General features: G+C 41.9%; 1 protein-coding gene across 1 annotated transcript; it reads right to left on the bottom strand.

Annotated features, from left to right (window-relative positions):
- Positions 1 to 1,180: 1,180 nt before the first annotated feature.
- On the bottom strand, positions 1,181 to 25,744 carry LOC106567676 (nucleoporin 88-like). Its single transcript, XM_014137239.2, has 17 exons — positions 25,452 to 25,744; positions 20,130 to 20,299; positions 19,620 to 19,745; positions 19,149 to 19,235; positions 18,872 to 19,048; positions 15,379 to 15,565; positions 15,026 to 15,176; positions 14,744 to 14,842; positions 14,541 to 14,628; positions 14,255 to 14,359; positions 13,506 to 13,658; positions 13,105 to 13,230; positions 4,194 to 4,259; positions 2,673 to 2,753; positions 2,353 to 2,479; positions 2,140 to 2,258; positions 1,181 to 1,472 (listed from the first exon to the last, which is right to left on the bottom strand). The coding sequence occupies exons 1-17, from the start codon at positions 25,713 to 25,715 to the stop codon at positions 1,409 to 1,411; spliced, it is 2,190 nt and encodes a 729-aa protein (XP_013992714.2). The 5' UTR covers positions 25,716 to 25,744; the 3' UTR covers positions 1,181 to 1,408.
- Between the last annotated feature and the right edge of the window lie 532 nt (positions 25,745 to 26,276).

The raw sequence follows: 26,276 nt of genomic DNA, 5'->3' as shown, positions 1-26,276 counted from the left end.
CCTCTTACATTGGGTTGGTGTGTTCATAACAATGTTCCCCATTTGGTAATGACAGCAGAAATTGAACCAAATTACCCAGAAAAGGGTTGATTCATATAAACACATTGTATTGGTCACATGCGCCAAATACAACAGGTGTAGACTTAAGCTTAAGTGACTAAGCCATGTAGTCTTAACTCATTCACTACCACATGCTCACAGCACCACATTTATTTGTAAAGCACTGAATTCTTAACAGTCGGACTTAACAAAAGACGTTAGGGTTCTATAATTTTTATAGAATAACTCGTCTACCCTTCCCTTGGATGGTGCTAGTGTGTAATTGTCTCAAACAACCCCTTTATTTGGGCTGTCGATAAACAAGGCCGTGGCTTTCATTTTAGGCAGCATTTAATTTAGGATTTCACTGTGGTGTAATGTTCCCTGCAGAACAGTAATATTGTGTGGAATCTAAAGTAAATCATGAGTTCTCTGCATGCTTCTGCTTCACAAATGTCTATACAGTACCGTGTACATTTCTGTATTATCTAATAAATCAAATTGCACTTTATGGTATGCGTGACTGTCTCTCAAAAACAATGCTTCATTGGAGGGCAATCCTGTAAAAGGCTCTTAGAAGCTATAAAACAATTATGGGAGTCCAGATACTAAAATAAATGGGAAATGCATCTTGGGCACAAAGCTCATCCACCCAAGGTTCGAAGATGGGTATGCTATGGAAAACGAGTATTAGGGGTAGATTCAATCTTGACCATAGCAAGATAGATCATAGCACAATTTACATTTAAAAAGTAATTTCCCATTGACCGAACATATGCAGCATTTACTGTGAATGCAGTCTCCAAACGCAGGAACATTGCTTTTAAATTTAAATCGTGCTATAGAGCGGATCTTCCGTGGTCTGGATTGAATCTGCCCTACTTGCCTTAAATTAATCTCCCTTTGTTTTAAGACCATGAATAGATTTAGCTGATCTAACCTATGCATCAAAAGGTATGGAGATGCATGGGTCATGTGACAGCAGTTTAAGTCACACTGACAGAGGAGTAAATCACACGATAGGAGATTAACTGAGATAAGGATCCATTGTCTAATGGTGACACTGAAGAACATCTCCACCAAGGCCCGTATGCAGAGCTAACCGTTCATGCAGTTAAAAATAGGCAGTCAATCATGGCAGTACTGTACACAAATTTTATTCTCCAGATAGACAAACATACAGTGTATAAAACCTTGGTGATTTTCTAATTTCCACTACTGGTTCCAAAAATGTGACTGGCAGACACAATGACTAGCCTTATGAGTCACTGAGTTGATGTCACGAGACAGACTATTTTAGCAATTATTATTTTGGTTGTTTGGAAAGCAGTGGTACAGCTGTGGATGAAAGATGGCTCCCTTAACGGTCTCAGACACTGAAATGGTTCTTGATGTCCTTGATCTGTTTCATCATTTCTCCTATGTGCTCTCCCCTGGAAGAGAAAAGGAAACAAGGCTGTCAAGAGGCTATTTGAGGGAAAGAACACTGCGAGTTGTCCCCCCCCAATTCGGCTCCTAGCGAACTCGAACTTGGGAACTCTGCTTGGCTAACACGTGACCGCCCTCAAACATTCCAACGGTTTGAGCCACCCAAAAGCTACAAATTGGATGGCTCAATCAATCTAGCTGTGGAGTGCGCTTATGGTACGTTCTTCACTCTTACACTCACCCACTTTAAAACGCCACAGTGACAACAGCCGTCGAGCTAAGCCCAACTACGCATCGGAGTCACTCGGCACCATTGTTACACATGTCACATTGCTTGCTTAGCGAGTACCCCTTCCCTCCGATTCAGTTCATACCTGGCTCGAACTTGAGACCTCTACTTTGCTAACACACGTGACCGCCCTCCTTAACAACATTCCAATGGTTTGAGCCACCCAAAAGGTATTAATGTCTCCATCTGCAACATTTCAAGCTAGCTGTGGATTGAGCTTACGGTACATCCTTAACTCCATTACACCAGATCATATTAGACAAGACTCAGGACCAACATTAAAACAGAGACAATTCTACAAACAAAGAGGTCAATGGGTGTCATAAGGTCAACAGGCTGGCAAAAACTAGCATGCCACCCAGGGAAGAACTGCCCATACTCACTGTTCCTTTATCACTCCCTGGACACACTTCCTCTGGTGGGGGTTGAGGGCGACAGTAGCTCTGGCTGGAGACAGCCCTTTGTCCATCTGTTTCTTCTGGTACTCCTTCTTCATATTTACCTGGAAGAAGATAAGACACCAGTCCAGTTATTACTGTGAACCAGTACGAGGCTTGGTGATGATGACGATGATAGACCTCAAGGCGGTAGCTCACTTGTTTGATGCCATTGCCCAGGTGACGCAGCTGGTCGTTGATGGTCTGCAGCTCTTTCTTCATGTCCTTCTCGCTGTCAGACAGAACGGGCAGCTGACTGCGCAGACTGCCCAGAACCTGCTTCACCCTGGAATAGTACAGAACACAAGCCAGAGAAGGAGGAAATAGGTTCATATCTGTTGTAATAGAAGCTCTGAAGCAGATCGCATTAGTTTTGAGAGGAAGCCAGTTATGTTGCTTGGGCATCTGACCATTTCAATGACTTCTGAACCTAAGCCCGGAAGAAAGTTTAGATTTGAAAGACGAGCATATCTAGCTACCTGTTCATGGTGGCTTCCTGGCGATACTTGGCATCCTCATACTTATCAGCCAGAAGCTCTGCAGACTCTCGCAGACTTTTCCTATTGATAGAAAAATAAATACAAGATGAAGAATAGCTCTCAAGTATATGAAATGTAGGTGAAGCTCATATGAAGCCTCTGTACATCAAATGCTTCCGTTTGGCCTCTAATGGCATCATCAACCCCAGGCTGCCGGCGTACCAAATCACTTATATCACTGTTCAAAAGTTTGGGGTCATGTAGAAATGTCCTTGTTTTTGAAAGAAAAGCAATTTTTTTGTCCATTTAAAATAACAAATTGATCAGAAATAGTGTAGACATTGTAAATGAGTATTGTAGCTGGAAACAGCAGATTTTTTTTAATGGAATATCTACAGAGGTCCAATATCAGCAATCATCACTCCTGTGTTCCAATGGCACGTTGTTAGCTAATCCAAGTGTATCATTTTAAAAGGCTAATTGATCATTAGAAAACCCTTTTGCAATTATGTTAGCATAGCTGAAAACTGTTGTTCTCATTAAAGAAACAATAAAACTGGCCTTAGACCAGTTGAGTATCTGGAGCATCAGTATTTGTGGGTTCGATTACAGGCTCAAAAGGGCCAGAAACAAAGACCTTTCTTCTGAAACGCGTCGGTCTATTCTTGTTCTGAGAAATGAAGGCTATTCAATGCTAGAAATTGCCTAGAAACTGAAGTTCTCGAACAACACTGTGTACTACTCCCTTCACAGAACAGCGCAAACTGGCTCTAACCAGAATAGAATGATGAGCGGGAGGCCCAGGTGCACAACTGAGCAAGAGGACAAGTACATTAGTGCCTAGTTTGAGAAACAGACACCTCACAAGTCCTCAACTGGCAGCTTCATTACATGGTACCCGCAAAACACCAGTCTCAATGTCAACAGTGAAGAGGCGACTCCGGAATGCTGGCCTTCTAGGCAGAGTTCCTCTGTCCAGTGTCTGCTCTTTTGTCCATCTTAATCTTTTCTTTTTATTGGCCAGTCTGAGGTATGGATTTTTCTTTGCAACTCTGCCTAGAAGACCAGCATCCCGGAGTCACCTCTTCACTGTTGACGTTGAAACTGGTGTTTTACGGGTACTATTTAATGAAGCTGCCAGTTGAGGATTGTGAGGCGCCCCTTACTGGGCTAAACTGATCTGAATAGCGCTTTCACTCACGGGTGATTGAAAGACTGCTAGTAGGGGCTACCCACGCTGCGCTCTGGCTCTGCCTACAACAAAATCAGACTCAATCTTGTAAAGCTTGATTTGTTTTGTTGGTTAAATGCTGATTCGATCAGAGAAAAAAAAAATCTATATAGTGCAAACTAAACTGGGCAAACTCAGTTAAGTTCAATCTCTTGCGTCACAGTGCAGTATGGCATTTCTTCTGCACGGCAGTCTGGAGGAAGTGCGCAATTGCGCACATGAGCAGTTGAGGGAAAATTGGCCATGGGCATCAAGTACTATGTTTATTGAGAAACGTGTCCCTATTTCACCTTTCCTCTTTGCACAGGGCTAGGTCCTCCAGCTGCTTGTTCTTCTGTCCCGTCAGCAGTTTCACCCTGAAAAAGAAACCAGTCAACATGCTTCCTCACATGGACACGTGTGTGTGTGTGTGTGTGTAAAATCACATTTTAATTGGTAGTGTACACATATTTTGCAGATTTTATCACATGGGTGGCGAAACACTTATGTTTCTATATTCAACAGTGCAGTAATACCTAACAATACACATTCCCCAAAATAAAGATATCAGAATAGGCCATGTCAGATGGCAAGAACAGCCCAAATAAGCAAAGAGAAACGACAGTCCATCATTACTTTAAGACATGAAGGTCAGTCAATCTGGAAAATTAAGAACTTTTAAAGTTTAAGTGCAGTCGCAAAAACCATCAAGCGCTATGAAACGGACTCATGAGGACCGCCACAGGAAAGACCAAGAGTCACCTCTGCTGCAGAGGATAAGTTCATTTGAGTTACCAGCCTCAAGTTGCAGCCCAAATAAATGCTTCAGAGTTCAAGTAACAGACACATCAACTGTTCAGAGGAGACTGGTCGAATTGCTGCAAAGAAACCACTACAAAAGGCCACCAATAAGAAGAGACTTGCTTGGGCGAAGAAACACTAGCAATGGACATAAGACCGGTAGAAATCTGTCCAAATGTGAGATTTTTGGTTACAACCGCTGTAACTTTGTGAGAAGCAGAGTAGGTGAACGGATGAGCTCCACATGTGTGGTTCCCACCGTGAAACATGGAGGTGGTGGTGTGATGGTGCTTTGCTGGTGACACTGTCAGTGATTTATTTAGAATTCAAGACACACTTAACCAGCATGGATACCATAGCATTCTGTAGCGATAGCGCAAACCAGATGGGATGGCGTATAATTTATTTTTCAACAGGGCAATGACCCCAACACACCTCCAGGCTATGTAAGGGCTATTTGACCAAGAAGGAGAATGATGGAGTGCTGCATCAGATGACCTGGCCTCCACAAACACCTAACCTCAACCCAATTGAGATGGTTGAGATGTATTGGACTGCAGAGTGAAGTAAAAGCAGCCAACAAGTGCTCAGCCTATGTGGTAACTCCAAGACTGTTGGAAAAGCATTCTAGGTAAAGCTGGTTGAGAGAATGCCAAGAGTGTGCAAAGCTGTGCAAAGGCAAAGGCAAACTTTAAAGAATCTCGTTAAATACATTTTGATTTGTTTTACACTTTTTTGGTTACTACATGATTCCATGTGTTATAGTTTTGATGTCTTCACTGTTATTATTCAATGTAGAAAACAGTCCAAATAAAGAAAAACCCTAGAATGAGTAGGTGTCCAAACTTTTGACTGGTACTGTACACATACAGTGCATCCAGAAAGTATTCAGACCCCTTGACTTTTTCCACATTTTGTTACGTTACAGCCTTAATCCATTTTAGAATAAAACATTTCTCAATCTACAAACAATATCCATTAATGACAAAACAGGTTTTTATACATTTTTGCAAATGTATTAAGAATAACTAAGTATTCAGACCCTTTGCTATGAGAAACAAAATTGAGCTTAGGTGCATCCTGTTTCCATTGATCATCCTTGATGTTTCTACAACTTGATGGGAGTCCACCTGTGGTAAATTCAACTGAATGGACATGGATTGGGAAGGCACACACCCTATCTATCTATCTATCTATATCTAAAGGTCCCACAGTTGACAATGCATGTAGCAGCAAAAACCTAGGCATGAGGTCATAGGAATTGTCTGTAGAGCTCAGAGAGGATTGTGTCGAGGCACAGATCTGGGTACCAAAAAATGATAATTGAAAGTCCAAGAACAGTGGCCAAAGAATTTTGGAACCACCAAAACGCTACACGGAGCTGGCCGCCCGGCTACACTGAGCAATCGGGGGAGAAGGGCCTTGGTCAGGGAGGTGACCAAGAACCGATGGTCACTCTGAAAGAGCTCCAGAGTTCCACGGTGGAGATTGGAGAACCTTCCAGAAGGATAACCATCTCTGCAGCACTCCACCAAATCAGGCCTTGATGGTAGAGTGGCCAGACGGAAGCCACTCCTCAGTAAAAAAGGCACATGAGAGCCCGCTTGGAGTTTGCCAAAGGGCACCTAAAGGACTCTGACCATGAGAAACAAGATTTACTGGTCTGATGAAACTAAGACTTAACTCTTTGTCCTAAATGCCAAGCGTCAGGATCAAGGAAAAGATGAACAGAGCAAAGTACAGAGATCCTCCATGAAGTCCTGAGCAGGAGTGGCTTCGGGACAAGTCTCTTAATGTCCTTGAGTGGCCCAGCCAGGGGCCAGACCTGAACCCGTTCGAACATCTCTGGAGACCTGAAAATAGCTGTGCAGTGACGCGCCCCATCCAACCTGACAGAGCTTGAGAGGATCTACAGAGAAAAATGGGAGAAACTCCCCAAATACAGGTGTGCCAAGCTTGTAGCATCATACCCAAGAACACTCAAGGCTGTAATTGCTGCCAAAGTTGCTTCAACAAAGTACAGAGTAAAGGGTCTGAATACTTATGTAAATGTGATTTCAGTTTCAAATTTGCAAAAAATGCAAAAAAAAGGTGGGGATTTGTCATTATGCGGTACTGTATAGATTAAGGGAAAATAAACAATTTTAGAATAAGGCTGTAACGTAACACAAGGTGGAAAAAGTCAAGGGGTCTGAATACTTTACGAATGCACTGTATATAGACAGTACCTTGAAAGTATTCACACTCCTTGACTTCTTCCAAATTTAGTTGTTACAGCCTGAATTTAAAATGGATTTAAATTGAGATGTGTTGGCCTGCCAAGTGGAGCAGCAGTCTAAGGCACTGCATCGCAGTGCTAGAGGTGTCACTACAAAGTCGGGTTCGATCCCGGGCTGCATCACAACCAGCCATGATCGGGAGTCCCATAGGGCGGCGCACAATTGGCCCAGTGTCGTCCAGGTTAAGGGGTGGGTTTGGCCGGGGAGCAGTGAATTTCATACAGATTCAAATCACAAAGACCAGGGAGGTTTTCTAAGGCCTTGCAAACAAGGGCACCTATTGGTAGATGGGTTAAAATAAAAAGCAGGCATTGAATATCCATTTGAACATGGTTAAGTTATTAATTACACCATCTAAAGTGTATCAATACACCTAGTCACTACAAAGATACAGGCGTCCTTCCTAACTCAGCTGCCGGAGAGGAAGGAAGCCGCTCAGGGATTTCACCATGAGGCCAATGGTGATTTTAAAAGTGTTTAATGGCTGTGATAGGACAAAACTGAATCAACAACATTGCAGATACTCCACAATACTAACCTAAATGACAGACTGAAAAGAAAGCGTGTACAGATTTTTTTTTATTTTTTAAATACTCCAAAACATTCAAGGCACTAAAGTAAAACTGCCAAAAATGTGGCAAAGAAATGTACTTCCGGTCCTGAATACGAAGCGTTATATGTTTGGGGCAAATCCAACACAACACATCGAGTACCCCTCTTCATATTTTCAAGCACGGTGGTGGCTGCATCATGTTATGGGTATGCTTGTCATCGGCAAGGACTAGGGAGTTTTTTTTTGTTAGGATAAAAAAGAAACAGTATCGAGCAAAGCACAGGCAAAATCCTCAAGGAAAACCTGGTTCAGTGTGCTTTCCAAACAGACACTGGGAGACAAATTCACCTTTCAGCAGGACAATAACCTAAAACACAAGGCCAAATATACCCTGGAGTTGCTTACCAAAACAACATTGAATGTTCCTGAGTGGCCTAGTTACAGTTGACTTATCAGTTTGAAAATCTATGGCAAGACTTAAATGGCTGTCTAGCAACGATCAATAACTAAATAAAAACAGAGCCTGAATAACTTTAAGAATGTGCAAATATTGTACAATCCAGGTGTGCAAAGCTCTTAGACTTACCCAGAAAGACTCAGCTGTAATCACTGCCAAAGGTGATTCTAACATATTGTGAATGCTTATGTAAATTAGATCTGAATTTAATACATTTGCAAACATTTCCACAAGCATGTTTTCACTGTCATTATGGGTTATTGTGTGTAGATAGGTGAACTTTAAAAAAAAGAAGATTTAATTCATTTTGAATTGCGGCTGTAATAATGCGGAATAAGGGGTATGAATAGTTTGAAGGCATTGTATATAATTTATATGAGTATGTACATCGGGCAGCAATCTAAGGTGCAGGGTTGAGTGCCGGGTGGTAGCCGGCTAGTAACAGTGACTAAAGTTCAGGGCCGGGTAATGGACATAGGCCGGCTAGTGGTGACTGATGGCCTGGAGATAGTCGTTTCTCAGTCCCAGATTTGATGCACCTGTACGGCGTCCACCTTTTAGATGGTAGCGGCGTGAACAGCCTGAAGTCCTTGATGATCTTCTTGGCCTTCCTGTGACACTGGGTGCTGTAGATGTCCTGGAGGGCAGACAGTGTGCCCCTGATGATGCGTTGGCCTACCGCACCACCCTCTGGAGAGCCCTGCAGTTGCAGACAGTGCAATTACTGTACCAGACGGTGATACAGCCTGACAGGATGCTCTCAATGGTACATCTGTAGAAGTTTGAGGGTCTATGGGGTCAAGCCACATTTTCTCAGCCTCCTGGAGGTTGATGGGGCCCTGTTGTGCCTTCTTCACCACACAGTCTGTGTGGATGGACCATTTCAGGTTGTCAGTGATGTGCACACAGAGGAACTTGAAGCTTTTCAACCTCTCCACTGCAGGTCTGTTGATGTGGAGGGGGGCGCGCTCTGCCTTCTCCTGAAGTCCACGATTAGCTCCTTCGCTTTGTTGACGTTGAAGGAGAGGTTAGTTTCCTGGCACCACTCCGCCCTCACCTCCTCCCTGTAGGCGGTCTTGTCGATGTTGGTAATCAGGCCTACCACTGTTGACTTCACAAAAACTTGATGATTGAGTTGGAGGCATGCCTTGCGACACATTCATAGGTGAACAGGGAGTACAGGATGGCGCTGAGCATGCCCCCTCCCATGTTGAGGATCAGCGTGGCAGAGGTGTTGTTGCCTACCTTCACCACCTGGGGTCAGCCCGTCAGGAAGTCCAGGACCCAGTTGCACAGGGTGGAGTTCAGACCCAAAGTTTAGTGATGAGCTTGGAGGGCACTATGGTTTTGAAGGCTGAGCTGTAGCCGATGGCATAGGTATTCCTCTTGTCCAGATGGGATAGGGCAGTGCGCAGTGCGATTGCTTCATCCATGGATTTGTTGGGGTGGTATGCAAATTGTAGTGGGTCCGGGCCGGCAGCCTCGCGAGGTTTATAGGCGCTTAAATGTCTTACTCAAGTTGGCCATGGAGAAGAGCTCACAGTCCTTGTGAGTGGAGGTGGCCAGCATTGGCAGTTATGTTTTTTCCTGGAAGTGGGCAAAGGTGTTTATGTCTGGGAGCGCGGCGTCGGTGACATGGCTGGCTTTCCCTTAATAATCCGTGATTGTCTGGAGTCACATACGTCTCGTGTCTAAGCCGTTGAATTGCAACTCCACATTAGGTGGTAGATGAGCTTTAGATTGTAGCTTTCATCAATGTAATTGTCTGCATCCTTTCCATTCCCCCATATTTATTTGTAAATACAGTTGAAGTCGGAAGTTTACATTCACCTTAGCCAAATACATTCAAAATCAGTTTCACAATTCCTGATATTTAATCCTAGTCAAAATTCCCTGTCTTAGGTCAGTTTGGATCACCACTTTAAGAATGTGAAATGTCAGAATACTAGTAGAGCGATTTCTTTCATCACATTCCCAGTGGGTCAGAAGTTTACATGCTACCAAATACTAATTGAGTGTATTGCCTTTAAATTGTTTAACTTGGGTCAAACGTTTTAGGTATCCTTCCACAAGCTTCCCACAATAAGTTGGATGAATTCCTCCTGACAGAGCTGGTGGAACTGAGTAAGGTTTGTAGGCCTCCTTGCTCGCACATGCTTTTTCAGTTCTGCCCACAAATTTTCTATGGGATTGAGGTCAGAGCTTTGTGATGGCCACTCCAATACCTTGACTTTGTCGTCATAAAGCCATTTTGCCACAACTTTGGAAGTATGCTTGGGGTGTCCATTTGGAATACACATTTGCAACCAAGCTTTAACTTCCTGACTGATGTCTTGAGATGTTGCTTCAATATATCCACATAATTGTCATGCCTCATGATGCCATCTATTTTGTGAAAAGCACCAGTCCTTACTGCAGCAAAGCACCCCCACAACATGATGCTGCCAACCCCGTGCTTCACGGTTGGGTTGGTGTTCTTCGGCTTGCAAGCAACCCCCTTTTTCCTCCAAACATAACGATGGTCATTATGGCCTAACAATTCTATTTGTGTTTCATCAGACCAGAGGACATTTCTCCAAAAAGTACAATCTTTGTCCCCATGTGCAGTTGCAACCCGTAGTCTGGCTTTTTTATGGCGGTTTTGGAGTGGCTTCTTCCTTGCTGAGCGGCCTTTCAGGTTATGGCGATATAGGACTCGTTTTACTGTGGATATAGATACTTTTGCACCTGTTTCCTCCAGCATCTTCACAAGGTCCTTTGCTGTTGTTCTGGGATTGATTTGCACTTTTCTCACCAAAGTACGTTCATCTCTAGGAGACAGAACGCGTCTCCTTCCTGAGCGGTATGACGGCTGCGTGGTCCCATGGTGTTTATACTGGGGACAGTATATCCGGAGGGAACCATGATTCTGTAAAACACTATTTTACAGTCCCTGATATCTCTCTGGAAGGAGATCCTCACCCTGAGCTCATCTACTTTCTTGTCCAGGGACTGAACATTAGCGAGTAATATTCGGAAGCGGTGGATGGAATGCACGCCTCCTGAGTCTAAGAGCCCACTCCATGTTCCTCTTCTCCGGCGAAGGCAACGTCGAGCAGCCCCCGGGATTAATGGAATTGCCTCAGAGTTCAAACAAAGGATCCAATTTAGGAAATTCAAAATTTTGGTCGAAATGCTGGTGAGTGACCGTTGAACTAATATTCAAAAGTTATTTTGGCTGTAGGTAATAATGCAAAAAGAACATTCTAAGGAAATAACGTAAGAAACACTGCAAAGTTGGCTAGGCGCTAGAAACAGGGCGACCATGTCCGTCGGAGCCATCATGATGTGTGGGTATCAGAAAGTGCTGAGCAATTAGTGCATTTTGAGGCCAGTTTGATTATTTTTTTTATGTTTTAAAATCACTTCTCGATTGCAAAAAATAACAAAATGCATTATGAAATAATGGCCATCAAAATGATTTTAGAGCTTCCCTCAGTCATCATCTGCCCTTTCCCTGACACCGACAGTGGGTGGAATATTAACACAGAATAAAACAATTCATAAAGAGCCCCATGATGGTAGTGAATGCCCATTACTGCTCATCACTTATTAACCATAATTCATTCACATTTCAGTTGTATATATTACTTAGTTTTAATTTGATGACTTATTTTTCATTCTTTCAAATCATCATCTCATCTCTGCTCAGGCAGTAAGTAGCAGCCAGCCAGCCATCCATCTGTTATCATCTCTGTGCTCCCCATTGAACAAGTCATCCTATTTGGCTAGGCTAGCAGTTGCTAGCTGGGTGACTAATTTTACTAGTTCTTCAAAGTAGATAAGGAATACTTTCAAGACTGCTTATTACCAACTACTTTAACTATCAATCGGGTAGAGCTACCTTATGAACTGTCTCCATCCCTCTCGTCATTGTGTTGTCATTACTCTCTCATGCAGTCTCATATGGTGTCTGTAACAACCTCTGTCTGTGACCTTTAAGAACAGGTGCAATGGACTATGTTAATCGTAGTTCATTACCAAGTTTGTGCTGAACTAGGTTGAATATTTACGTAATGAAAACCACAACTTCCAATCAGGCCAGCGTCCCACATAGTTCTTGACTTAATTTCACTCCCTCTTGAAAGATCCAATTTCTCTCTAGAGAAACGGTACGTTGAGTTCAAGTAATTAAAGTGACGTCGGTCAATTAGTTGATTTAAAAACAGACGGCCCTTCGACATGTTGGTTAAATGCTCAGCACTAATATCCAAACTAAAACTTCAAGTGATCATGTGTGTTGTTCATTAATTATACAGTACCAGTCAAAAGTTGACACACCTACTCTCATTCAAGGGGTTTCATTTTTACTATTTTCTACATTGTAGAATAATAGTGAAGACATCAAATCTATGAACACATATGGAATCATGTAGTAACCAAAAAAAGTGTTTGAAAAATCTAAAATATATTTTTATTTGTTTCTAAGTAGCCACCCTTTGCCTTATTAGCTATGCACACTCTTGGCCGTCTCTTAACCAGCTTCACAGGGTGGCAGGTGGTTAGAGCGTTTCCGTTGCTAGATCGAATCCCCGAGCTGACAAGGTAAAAATCTGTCTTTCTGCCCCTGAACAAGGCAGTTAGTAATGATGAAAGTAATGAGCTGTTGTTTCTCTATGCTTATTTGAGCTGTTCTTGCCATAATATGGACTTGGTCTTTTACCAAATAGGGATATCTTCTGTATACCACTCCTACCTTGTCACAACACAACGGAGTGGCTCAAACTCATTGAGGAAAGAAATTCCACAAATTAACTTTTAAGAAGGCACACCTGTTAATTGAAATGCATTCCAGGTGACTACTTCATGAAACTGGTTGAGAGAATGCCAAGAGCGTGCAAAGCTGTCATCAAGGCAAAGGGTGGCTACTTTGAAGAATCTCCAATATAAAATATATTTTGATTTGTTTAACACTTTTTTGGTTATTACTTCATGATTCCATGTGTTATTTCATAGTTTGTCTTCACTATTATTCTAAAATGTAGAAAATAGTAAAAATAAAGAAAACCCCCTGAATGAGTAGGTGTGTCCAAACTTTTGATGGTACTGTATGTGTATGCATTAGTGAATCTGTTAATGAGAGTGACATTTACCTTCTTTGCATCTCCTCACGGGCAATGTCCTGTTTGAGGATGTACTCCTCTCTGAAAACCTGGGTGGCTCTGCTCAGCAGCTGGAGACACTCTGGAGGAGGAGACGATGTGTCTTTGTCCCCTGCCCTAAACACACAGGACAACAGGACCGAGTACACACACTAAACCAAGGGTAACAGTGTTCCTTTGTGTATGTTATAGGGGGAGATTTATCTAACCTTTAACAAGCCTGGTCAGGGAGAAACAATTGTCCTTCACAAAAACAGCAACAAGGGAGGATCCTACATGTAAAAATAGCACAGCATGATGCCAAAGCATGTTGCCATGGAGTCAATTGGGATCTGTGCAAATCCAAGATCTCCTCAAGGGGTGTTTTCAATGCACTGTGGTGAGTGCGTTACCTGAGCATGAGAGGGTTGGTGGAGCTTCGGGCCAGGATGTTGCGGATGTGCTGCTCAAAGGAGTCGTCATGCAATCCACGCAGAGGAGAGCTAGCTGAGCCTACCCCTGGGTGGGAACACAGCAGCGGAGGAGAGGGAGGCCGAATGGAACTCCTAGGCACACACAGACATCCACCATCAGCCTATGACACACTTTTCCATCTATAGCAGTTTCAATAATTGAACTGATATAATAATGAATTTAAAAATAGGCTATTATCATTCCAGAATCAAAAGCACCAGCTGTCAGAGCAGCTCACAGATCACTGAACCTGTACATAGCCCATCTGTAAACAGCCCCTCCAACTACCTCATCCCCATACAGTATTTATTTATCTTGTTCCTTTGCACCCCAGTATCTCTACTTGCACATTCATCTTCTGCACATCTACCATTCCAGTGTTTAATTGCTATATTGTAATTACTTCGCCACCATGGCCTATTTATTGCCTTACCTCCCTTATCTTACCTCATTTGCACTCACTGTATAGTCTTTTCTTTTTTCTACTGTATTATTGACAGTATGTTTGTTTATTCCATGTGTAACTCTGTGTTGTTGTATGCGTCAAACTGCTGTGCTTTATCTTGGCCAGGTCGCAGTTATAAATGAGAACTTGTCCTCAACTAGCCTACCTGGTTAAATAAAGGTGAAATAAAATAAAAAAATAAGTGTAATTGACCAAAACACTTGAGTCCATACTGAACCGTACAGGAGAGGCAGTAGTAGACACTCATAGGTGCTGGTAATGCAGATCATGGTGGCACCCAAAGACAGGTCTGACACAATCAAGAAGCCCCGTACGGGAGCTGACAAGCTGGAGAGTGAAAAAGAAAGAGGAGATAACTGTTCAATACACAAGCCAACAATCTTTACTGCCAAGCTGACAATCAATGACAACTTTCATCAGCTGGCTCTTCTGACTTAGGGGTGCCAAGTAGAACCTCAATATTTTTTATTGATGTCATTAATATCTGATGCCTTGATAATTGTGCTACCTGCTACTTAGAGGCCTGGTACAGAGGATGTGCTCTACGATGCAGCGGTGCTCAGCAGCCAGCTCCTGGAGACTATCCTTGTCCTCATCTGTGGAGAAAGAGCATTATGGCAAAGCAGGCAAATGGATGCACTAACCACCTCTGATTTATATGGTAAACAACACAATTGAATTGACACCCCCATCTGGACATGAAGGACTCACCTGACTGGAGGAACTTGTGTAGTTTGTTGAACCAAGTGAGGCCTACACTGTGCACTCCTGCCTCATGTGTGCAGTGGTATCTGTGCTGGCACAGGGGGTCTGAAATTTGGCATAAAGCAGGTTTCAATGAAACAAAAGACACACCACAGAAAGAAAACCACATTGAAAGTACCTTAGACAAACATAATGATGGGGTGTGGACCTTTGAGACATGGTGGGAAGTATCAATGGATCCACATTTTAGCATTAAACTATATCAGCAAATCAGCATGACCCACTCACCTCTGTGCAGTCTGATTGGGCAAGTGAAGTCAGACTCCACAGGCTCTTCCTCCTCCCCAGCGGGCAGTTTGAGGGTGAGCTCCAGCTCCACACACTCAAACACATAGAGAGAAGGCACTGCCTCCGAGCCCCGCAACCAACGCTCCACTGCCTGTCAATCACACACAGAGAAGAAAAGTCCTCAGAGTACACTCCTGAGGTGTATTCAGTGAGGTGAAATTGTCAGAATGCTGCATATAAATAAAATACAGCCAACAGGTTCCCTGTTCTAACAGATAGACAATCATAACCATTCTGCACAGAACATGTATATCTGAATATTCTGTAACGTTGCACTCTAGTACAGTACTTACTCCCGTCTCCTCCTCCTCTTCTGCTTCCAGCACCACGCAATGGTACAGTGTGCCTGTTTCCGTGGCGATGACCAGGATATTGGGAACGCAGGGCAGGCAGAGCACGGCACAGGCGTCATAACCATAGTTATCCTCCGCCGCGGGGTACATGGGTAAGGGCCCAATGGGCTTACTGAGGCTTCCCAAACTGAAAAACAGAAGAATACCGTCTAGGGATGAGATTCAAATAAGATTCTTATTAATGGATAATTTATAAAAATGTCCTCAAACAGTAGCATAATATATTTATAAAAGGTCCACTGAATAAGCTTAACTGAAATTCAGTCAGACCAAACCAGAGAAAACAAAATGTTAAGCTGACCTACAGTACCAGTCAAAATTTTGGACACACCTACTCATTCAAGGGTTTTTCTTTATTTTGACTATTCTCTACATTGTAGAATAATAGTGAAGACAAAAACTATGAAATAACACATGGAATCATGTAGTAACCAAAAAGTGTTGAACAAATCAAAATATATTTTATATATTGGAGATTCTTCAAAGTAGCCACCCTTTGCTTTGAAGGCAGCTTTGCACACTCTTGGCATTCTCTCAACCAGCTTCATGAAGTAGTCACCTGGAATGCATTTCAGTTAACAGGTGTGCCTTGTTAAAAGTTAATTAGAGCTCTGGATAAGAGCGTCTGCTAAATGATGTAAATGTTAAGATGGTCTGTCATTTCTCTTTGCTTATTTGAGCCGTTTTGCCATAATATGGCCCCATTTGGTAAAATACCAAATCCATCTTCAGTATCCCACCCCTATCTTGTCACAACCCAAATGATTGGCTCAAACGCGTCTTAACCTCTATGGGCTAGGTGGGACGCAAGCGTCCCACCCGTGGTGCACTCCATCAACAGCAGGTGCATTTCAAGAGCGGCAAATTTGAATCCAAATAAATGTCAAAATTCAAATTTTTCAAACATACAACTATTTTACACCCTTTGAAAGATAAACATCTCCTTAATCTAACCACGTTTTACGATTTCAAAAAGGTTTTACGGCGAAAGCATAAATTTAGAGTATGTTAGGACAGTACATTTACAAGAGTTGTGTGTAATGTTTTGTCAATTCAAAGACAGGGTCACCAAAACCATAAAACCAGCTAAAATGATGCACTAACCTTTTACAATCTCCATCAGATGACACTCCTAGGACATTATGTTAGACAATGCATGCATTTTTAGTTCTATCAAGTTCATATTTATATCCAAAAACAGCGTTTTACTATGGCATTGATGTTGAGGAAATCGTTTCCCTCCAATAACCGGCAGTCAAGTCAGCACCACAAATTAAATAATTAAAATTAGAAAACATTGGTAAAATATTATATTGTCATTTAAAGAATTATAGATTTACATCTCTTGAACGCAATCAACTTGCCAGATTTAAAAATAACCTTACTGGGAAATCACACTTTGCAATAATCTGAGCACTGCGCCCAGAAAAATACGCGTTGCGATACAGACAAGCGGTCATGTTGGGGAGATCTAAAATCGAAAATACTATGTAAATAATCCATTACCTTTGATTCTCTTCATCAGATGTCACTTCCAGGTATCACAGGTCCATAACGAATGTAGTTTTGTTCAAAAAAGCTCATCATTTATGTCCAAAAATCTCCGTCTTGTTAGCACATGATCTAAGCCCGCCGGACTTCACTTCATGAACGAGGGGAAAAAATATATTTACGTTCGTTCAAACATGTCAAACGTTGTATAGCATAAATCATTAGGGCCTTTTTTAACCAGAACATGAATAATATTCAAGGTGGACGAATGCATTCTCTTTTATAACGTATTGGAACGAGGGTACCCAACATGAACTAGCGCGCCAGGTGTCTAATGGGACATCACCGTTCCATGGCTCTTGTTCGGTCAGATCTCCCTCCAGAAGACTCAAAACACTTTGTAAAGGCTGGTGACATCTAGTGGAAGCAATAGGAAGTGCCAAAATATTCCTCAGCCCCTGTGTTTTTCAATGGCATAGGTTTAAAGGTAATACAACACATCAGGTATCCACTTCCTGTCAGAAAATGTCTCAGGGTTTTGCCTGCCAAATGAGTTCTGTTATACTCACAGACACCATTCAAACAGTTTTAGAAAATTTAGGGTGTTTTCTATCCATATATAATAAGTATATGCATATTCTAGTTACTGGGTAGGATTAGTAACCAGATTAAATCGGGTACATTTTTTTATCCAGCCGTGCAAATACTGCCCCCTAGCCCCAACAGGTTAAGACATGAAGGTCAGTCAATTTGGAAAATTTCAATAACTTTGAAGGTTTCTTCAAGTGCAGTCGCAAAAGCCATCAAGCGTATGATGAAACTGGCTCTCATGAGGACAACCACAGGAAAGGAAGACCCTTAGTTAACTCTGCTGCAGAGGATAAGTTCATGAGAGTTAACTGCACTTCAGATCGCAGCCCAAGTAAATGCTTCACAGAGTTCAAGTAACAAACATCTCAACATCAATTGAGTAGATTGCATGAATGAGGCCTTCATGGTCAAATTGCTGCAAGGAAACCACTACTAAAAAGGACACCAGTAAGAAGAGACTTGCTTGGGCCAAGAAACACGAGCAATGGACTTTAGACTGGTGGAAATCTGTCCTTTGGTCTGATGAGTCCAAATGTAAGATTTCTGGTTCCAACTGCCATGTCTTTGTGAGACGCAGAGTAGGTGAACGGATGATCTCTGCACGTGTGGTTCCCACTGTGAAACATGGAGGTGTGATGGTGCTTTGCTGGTGACACGGTCGGTGATATATTTTGAATTCAAGCCACACAGCATTCTGCAGCGATACGCCATCCCAACTGGTTTGCGCTTAGTGGGACTATCATTTGTTTTTCAACAGGACAATGACCCAAAACACACTTCCAGGCTGTTTAAGGGCTATTTGACCAAGAAGGAGAGTGATGGCGTGCTGTATCAGATGACCTGGCCTCCACAATCACCCGACCTCAACCCAATTGAGATGGTTTGGGATGAGTTGGACCGCAGAGTGAAGGAAAAGCAGCCAACAACTGCTCAGCATACGTGGGAACTCCTTCAAGACTGTTGGAAAAGCATTCCTCATGAAGCTGGTTGAGAGAATGCCAAGTGTGCAAAGCTGTCATCAAGGCTAATTTGAAGAATCTAATATTTATATGCTTTACACTTTTTTGGTTACTACATGATTCCATATGTTTTATTTTGTCGATTTGATGTCTTCACTATTATTCTACAATGTAGAAAATAGTAAAAATAAATAAAAACCTTGAATGAGTGGTACTGTGCATCAAATATGCATGTAAGCAAACCCAAGATCACACTTTCAAACCCAAGATCACACTTTCAAGTTCGGATCTCAGGAAGCATCCAGTTTCGGGCTTCGCCTCTTTTCTCTGCTTTTCCCCTGAAAACCGGATGCTTCCCGTTTCTAACGTCCCGAGGGTGCTAAGCTACTTACCTGTGTGCGAGGCTGGTGTAACTCAGATAGGTCTCTCCGTTCTCGTAGAGGATGTAGAGGGGGTACACCAGCACATCCTCCTTGGACCGCTGGCCTGTGAGCTGTTGAGGGGCGCCGGCCACTGGCCCAAAGTCAAAAGCCACAGCGATCTCGCCCAGAGAGGCTGCATAGGAGCGCCTACGGAGGGGTGAGAGACAGATCTTATTAGTAAACTGCATAGCAGGGTGTAGGTCAATTCCATTTTGATTTGGTCAATACAGAGGGTGAAACAACTCACCCGCGAGTGTGTACACTGCTGTCCTCCTCTGACTGGGAAACTGATAGCGCTCTAGCTGGAGTTTGAGGCTCTTTCAACCCATAGAACCTATATACGCCAATACAATGTCAATGCAGTGCAATATATGGTCAATACAGTATAAAACTATCAAAAAGAAAGGAGGACCAAGGCACTCTACATATAATGAATTAAAATGCCTTTATTTGTATGCCATGTTCAATGGAACCAACAGACGTGTTTCAGCTGCATGGCCTTCGTCAGGGAGTACAAAAATACAATGAGTATAAAACTATTAATACACACATACATCACCTGCAGGAGATGGTGATGCAGATAACTAGGGGCCCTATAGCTAACAAACCCATTGATTGATGAGACATAAAATATATTCTAAAAGAAAACACTATCACAACAAGTCATTTCATCAAGGAATTGACATTGTGCTTTGTAAATGGTCCAGAGCATGTTTACCTGATGGTGTTGTCAGAGGTCAGTAGCACTAGGTGGGGCTCCTCCGTCTCACTGGGGAACCAGGCGGCCTGCCGCAGGGTCACTGAGGCTGAGCTGGTGAAGAAACGCTCAGCCACAGGAATAGTCCTGGTAGAGGGGAAACAACCGAATCTTTAGTTAATCTACTCCATGGATTAGAGTCAACACAGGATTTGGAGTGGTGTAAAGAATGTTTATTTCATATGGACTGAAATGAGTTTTTCCCTATAACTCAAGACAATGAGTGTGGAATGGGGATCCTTTCTTACAGTAGGCTATATGGGTGAGTTCCAGCCCATAGCACACTTCTGTTATAAAGGAAAATAAACTATGATACAGGTGCTTCCTAACTGTTCTAGTAAGGACCCTGCTGAGTGCTGACAGTGCTCTATATATCCCTAAAAAGGACCAGCATAACCTGAGAAAAATGCTTTGATGGGTCAGATAGTTATTTATGATAGAAGGGGTATTGGGCTAACATTTCATACTCACTTGCAGTTAACTTCACTCCGTCCTCCTTCAAACTCAGACCTCTTGCCCCACCGCTGTGGTAATTCTAGAACGGTGACACCCCGTTGTCCAATGAGCGCGACATGGTACTGTGTCGGGCTCAGCAACACCTGGCATACTTCAAACCGTGGTGGATTGATGCACAACAGAGTCTGAGGAAACAAATGAAAGTCAACTGACGTTAGTCTTCAACTTCACAGGGTTGGGCGATATTACAATATGGCTGTCTATTGACAGCCATCGTTGATGGTGACGACATTTTGATGTGTCAGATAATGGTTCAGCCTATTTGAACTAAAATCGCAGCGCACAGCAGTAATTAGCCTATTCCTGTTTCAATAAATATGTTATATGGCCTACAGAACGCAAGAGAGGAATGCAGGCCAGACAGAGCAGAGAATTCCACCAAAGCAGAACAGGATGTCCAGTCAAAAATATTGTTTCTCTCTGTCAGATGCATGGTCATTAGGCTATACCCTAAACCTTATATATTTGTTTTCCATTAAAAACATACATGAAATGAGTTGCAAAATGAATAGGAAATATAGTCAAGACGTTGACAAGGTTATAAATAATGATTGTTAATTGAAATAATTGTGTCCTTCAAACTTTGCTTTCATCAAAGAATCCTCCATTTGCAGTAATTATAGCCTTGCAGACCTTTGGCATTCTAGTTGTCAAATTTGTTGAGGTAATCTAAGAGATTTCACCTCATGCTTCCTGAAGCACCTCCCACAAGTTGGACTGGCTTGATGGGCACTTCTTACGTACCATACGGTCAAGCTGCTCCGACAACAGCTCAATAGGGTTGAGATCCGGTGACTGTGCTGGCCACTCCATTATAGACAGAATACCAGCTGACTGCTTCTCCCCTATAAAGTTATTGCATATTTTTGAGCTGTGCTTTGGGTCATTGTCCTGTTGTAGGAAGAAATTGGCTCCAATTAAGCACCGTCCACAGGGTATGGAATGGCATTGCAAAATGGAGTGATAGGGATCTTGAAGAAGGAAGGCTTTTACCCTGTACAAATCTCCCACTTTACCACCACCAAACCATCACATTGCCTCCACCATGCTTGACAGATGGCGTTAAGCACTCTTCTAGCATATTTTAATTTTTTCTGTGTCTCACAAATGTTCTTGATCCGAACACCTCAAACTTAGATTTGTCTGTCCATAACACTTTTTTCCCCAATCTTCCTCTGTCCAGTGTCTGTTCTTATTCCCAACTTAATCTTTTCTACTTGTTAGCCAGTATGAGATATGGCTTTTTCTTTGCAACTCTGCCAAGAAGGCTAACATCCCTCTTCACTGTTGACGTTGAGACTGGTGTTTTGCGGTTACTATTTAATGAAGCTGCCAGTTGAGGACTTGTGAGGCTAGACACTAATGTACTTGTCCTCTTGCTCAGTTGTGCACCAGGGCCTCCCACTCCTCTTTCTATTCTGCTTACCGCTGTTCTGTGAAGTGAGTAGTACACAGCATTGAACGAGATCTTCAGTCTCTTGGCAATTTCTCGCATGGAATAGCCGTCATTTCTCAGAACAAGAATAGACTAACAAGTTTCAGAAGGAAGTCCTTGTTTCTGGCCATTTTGAGCCTGTAATCGAACCAACACATGCTGATGCTCCAGATATTCAACTGGTCTAAGGCCAGTTTTATTGCTTCTTTAATTAGTACATCAGTTCAGCCGTTTCCAGCTACAAGTCATTTACAAAATTAACAATGTGTACACTGTATTTCTGATCAATTTAATGTTATTTTAAATGGACAAAAAAAAGAAGCTTTTCTTTCAAAAACAAGGACACTTCTAAGTGACCCCAAACTTTTGAACGGTAGTGTGTATGTATGTATTATAAACAGACACTCCTTAACTATCTTGTGTCTGGCTGTTTAAAAAAATAATAATCATCAAATCAAATTTTATTGGTCACATACACATGGTTAGCAGATGTTAATGCGAGTGTAGAGAAATGCTTGTGCTTCTAGTTCCGACCATGCAGTAATATCTAACAATTTCACAACAACTACCTTTCACACACAAGTGTAAAGGAATGAATATGTACATATAATATATGGATGAGCGATGGCCAAACGGCATAGGCAAGATGCAGTAGATGGTATAGAGAACAGTATATACATATGAGATGAGTAATGTAGGGTATGTAAACATTATATAAAGTGGCATTGTTTAAAGTGGCTAGTGATACATTTATTACATCCAATTTTTTATTATTAAAGTGGCTAGAGATTTCAGTCAGTATGTTGGCAGCAGCCACTCAATGTTGGTGATGGCTGTTTAACTTCTTTGGGAACGGGGGGGCAGTATTGAGTAGCTTGGATGAATAAGGTGCCCAGAGTAAACTGCCTGCTACTCAGGACCAGAAGCTAGAATATGCATATAACTAGTAGATTTGGATAGAAAACACTAAAGATTCCAAAACTGTTAAAATAATGTCTGTGAGTATAACAGAACTCATATGGCAGGCGAAAACCTGAGAAAAATCCAACCAGGTAGTGGGAAATCTGAGGTTTGTATATTTTGTTTGTTTTAAGTGATTGCCTATCCAATATACTGTGTCTATGGGGTCAGACTTCCTAAGGCTTCCACTAGATGTCAACAGTCTTTAAAACGTTGTTTCAGGCTTCTACTGTGAAGGGGGAGCAAATAAGAGCTGTTTGAAAGCCTTGAGTTGTTTATTGCGCACAGCCGTGAACTCCGTTCCCTTTCCTTTCTAAAGACAAAAGGAATTGTCCGGTTGGAATATTATTGAAGATTTATGATAAAAACAGCCTAAAGATTGATTATATACACATCGTTTGACATGTTTCTACGAACTATAATGGAACTTTTTTTTACTTTTCGTCTGGACTTTGTGAGAACGTCTTGTGCATTTGGATTACTGGACTAAAACGCGCGAACAAAAAGGAGGTATTTGGACATAAAGATGAACTTTATCAAACAAAACAAACATTTATTGTCTAACATGGAGACCTGGGAGTGCCATCAGATGAAGATCATCAAAGGTAAGTGATTAATTTTAATGCTATTTCTGACTTTAGCGTCCCACATATCCCAGAGAGGTTAACAGTCTGATGGCCTTGAGATATAAGCTGTTTTTCAGTCTCTCGGTCCCAGCTTTGATGCACCTGTACTGACTAGAGGTCGACCGATTATGATTTTTCAACGCCAATATCGATTACTGGAGGACCAAAAAAAGCCGATAGAGATTAAATCGGCCAATTCTTTTTTTTGTTGTAATAATGACAATTACAACAACACTGAATGAACACTTATTTTAACTTAATACATCAATAAAATCAATTTAGCCTCAAATAATGAAACATGTTCAATTTGGTTTAAATAATGCAAAAACAAAGTGTTGGAGAAGAAAGTAAAAGTGCAATATGGGCCATGTAAGAAAGCTAACGTTTAAGTTCCTTGCTCAGAACATATGAAAGCTGGTGGTTCCTTTTAACATGAGTCTTCAATATTCCCAGGTAAGAAGTTTTAGGTTGTAGTTATTATAGGATTATTTCTCTCTATACGATTTGTATTTCATATACCTTTGACTATTGGATGTTCTTATAAGCACTTTAGTATTGCCAGTGTAACAGTATAGCTTCCGTCCCTCTCCTCGCTCCTACCTGGGCTCGAACCAGGAACACATCGACAACAGCCACCCTCAAAGCAGCGTTACCCATGCAGAGCAAGGGGAACAACTACTCCAAGTCTCAGAGCGAGTGACGTTTGAAACACTATTAGCGTGCACCCCGCTAACTAGCTAGCCATTTCACATGGTTACACCAGCCTAATCTCGGGAGTTGATAGGCTTGAAGTCATAAACAGCGCAATGGTTGAAGCATTGTGAAGAGCTGCTGGCAAAATGCACGAAAGTGCCGTTTGAATGAATGCTTACGAGCCTGCTGGTGCCTACCACCGCTCAGTCAGACTGCTCTATCAAATATCAAATCATAGACTTAATTATAATAAACACAGAAATACGAGCCTTAGGTCATTAATATGGTCGAATCCAGAAACTATCATCTCGAAAACAAAACGTTTATTCTTTCTGTGAAATACGGAACCGTTCCGTATTTTATCTAACGGGTGGCATCCCTAAGTCTAAATATTCCTGTTACATTGCACAACCTTGAATGTTATGTCATAATTACGTAAAATTCTGGCAAATTAGTTCGCAATGAGCCAGGCGGCCCAAACTGTTGCATATACCCTGACTCTGCGTGCAATGAACGCAAGAGAAGTGACAATTTCACCTGGTTAATATTGCCTGCTAACCTGGATTTCTTTTAGCTAAATATGCAGGTTTAAAAATATATACTTGTGTATTGATTTTAAGAAAGGCATTGATGTTTATGGTTAGGTACAGTCGTGTAACGATTGTGCTTTTTTTCGCAAATGCGCTTTTGTTAAATCATCCCCCGTTTGGAGAAAGTTGGCTGTCTTTGTTAGGAAAAAAATAGTCTTCAGACAATTCGCAACGAGCCAGGCGGCCCAAACTGCTGCATATACCCTGACTCTGTTGCAGAGGTGACACATTTCCCTAGTTAAAAGAAATTCATGTTAGCAGGCAATATTAACTAAATATGCAGGTTTAAAAATATATACTTGTGTATTGATTTTAAGAAAGACATTGATGTTTATGGTTAGGTACACGTTGGAGCAATGACAGTCCTTTTTCGCGAATGCGCACCGCATCGATTATATGAAACGCAGGACAGGCTAGATAAACTAGTAATATCTTTGCTTTGCTTTGCTTTGGTCGCACTGTCTTCTACACGTGGCCATGTCGCATGTAAACGAGTAGTTCCTGCAAATATGCTTGGAAATGCTAGATGTGTGGCAACTAAGATGGTGAGGAACCTGACGCGGTACAAAACATATATCATATATTTGACAGTGTCCCCAAGAGCAGGTTAGTTGAAACATCTACGGGAGCGTTTTGTATAAACTAACCTGCAACGCCCAGTAATGGAAACATAGCTATCGCGCCTGGCGTAAATTACAATCTGTAGCTAACAGTAATGGAAAATATGCCATATTGTTTACACCTGCCCAATCCTCCCATATCTCCACAAGTTACTAGGGGGACAGTACAGGGGTTATTATGGGTTGTTCTGGATGAGGTCAATGTGAAATAAAATTGCATGTTGGGACAAGAATGAATGGGAGTGACAGCTGGCTGAAATTACATCGCAGATACTATTTTAGCTAATATAATACGTTAAAAAGATGAAAAACCACACTTTAAAATCGTTATCCATCGAGTATAACGTGCTCACCTGATATTTCACACTCTCAATGCTGTCCTCCGAATTCAGCTGCCTCAGGTTGGTCGTGTAGAAAACACTGTCTGCGTCGTTCCACACGAATATGTCACCATTGAGGCAAAATGTAAGATTCTTTGCAGTTTTCCTGCAATTCGCTTTGGGTTCCAAATCAAGTTTCTCTCGTAATTTAAAAAATATATAATGACTTGGTAGCTCACTTCTCCATCGCTCGCCAGCAAACGCCGCCATTTTCCCGTCGTCTGAAAATGACGTCATCAGAAACGTACCAATGAATACGAACTTCAGAATACATACAACTCGATCAGCCAATCAGGTCCAGGGGCAAACTAAAGGCGTACAAATAGTTTTTAAAGCCACTGAAACGAAAGTTGCCTCAAAAGTTGATACCGGTAGTTGCTACAAAATGTTACAAAGTAACCACAGATCGAACAATATTTGATGTTATAACAGTCAGCGAAGTGAAAATGGTTTCAGCATTCCAGTTCCCACTGTACATGCACACTCGCCTACATTACAAATAATTGTGCAAATGTAGAAAATACAGGTTGTACGTAGGCAAGAATAAAACATTGCCAAACAAAATCCTGGCAGAGGTTTATTACTTTTATAACCTGCTTATACACGTTTTATACCACGACCATGCCTTCCCGTGGGGGTTCCACTAATTACCACAGCCACAAAGTCCATATATGGCTATATCGTAAAAATGTATGAAAAGTCTTAATGTAGGATTAAGGTTAGGCACAACGTTAGCAGTGTTGTTAAATTTGTGGTAAAGGTTAGGGTTAGGTTTAAAATCACATTTTAAGAAGTGGA

Source organism: Salmo salar, chromosome ssa13 (genome assembly GCF_905237065.1).
Source record: "Salmo salar chromosome ssa13, Ssal_v3.1, whole genome shotgun sequence".
Taxonomy (NCBI): Eukaryota; Metazoa; Chordata; class Actinopteri; order Salmoniformes; family Salmonidae; genus Salmo; species Salmo salar.
Note: the sequence above shows the minus strand (reverse complement) of the source record. Positions and strands in the feature narration are given on the sequence as shown.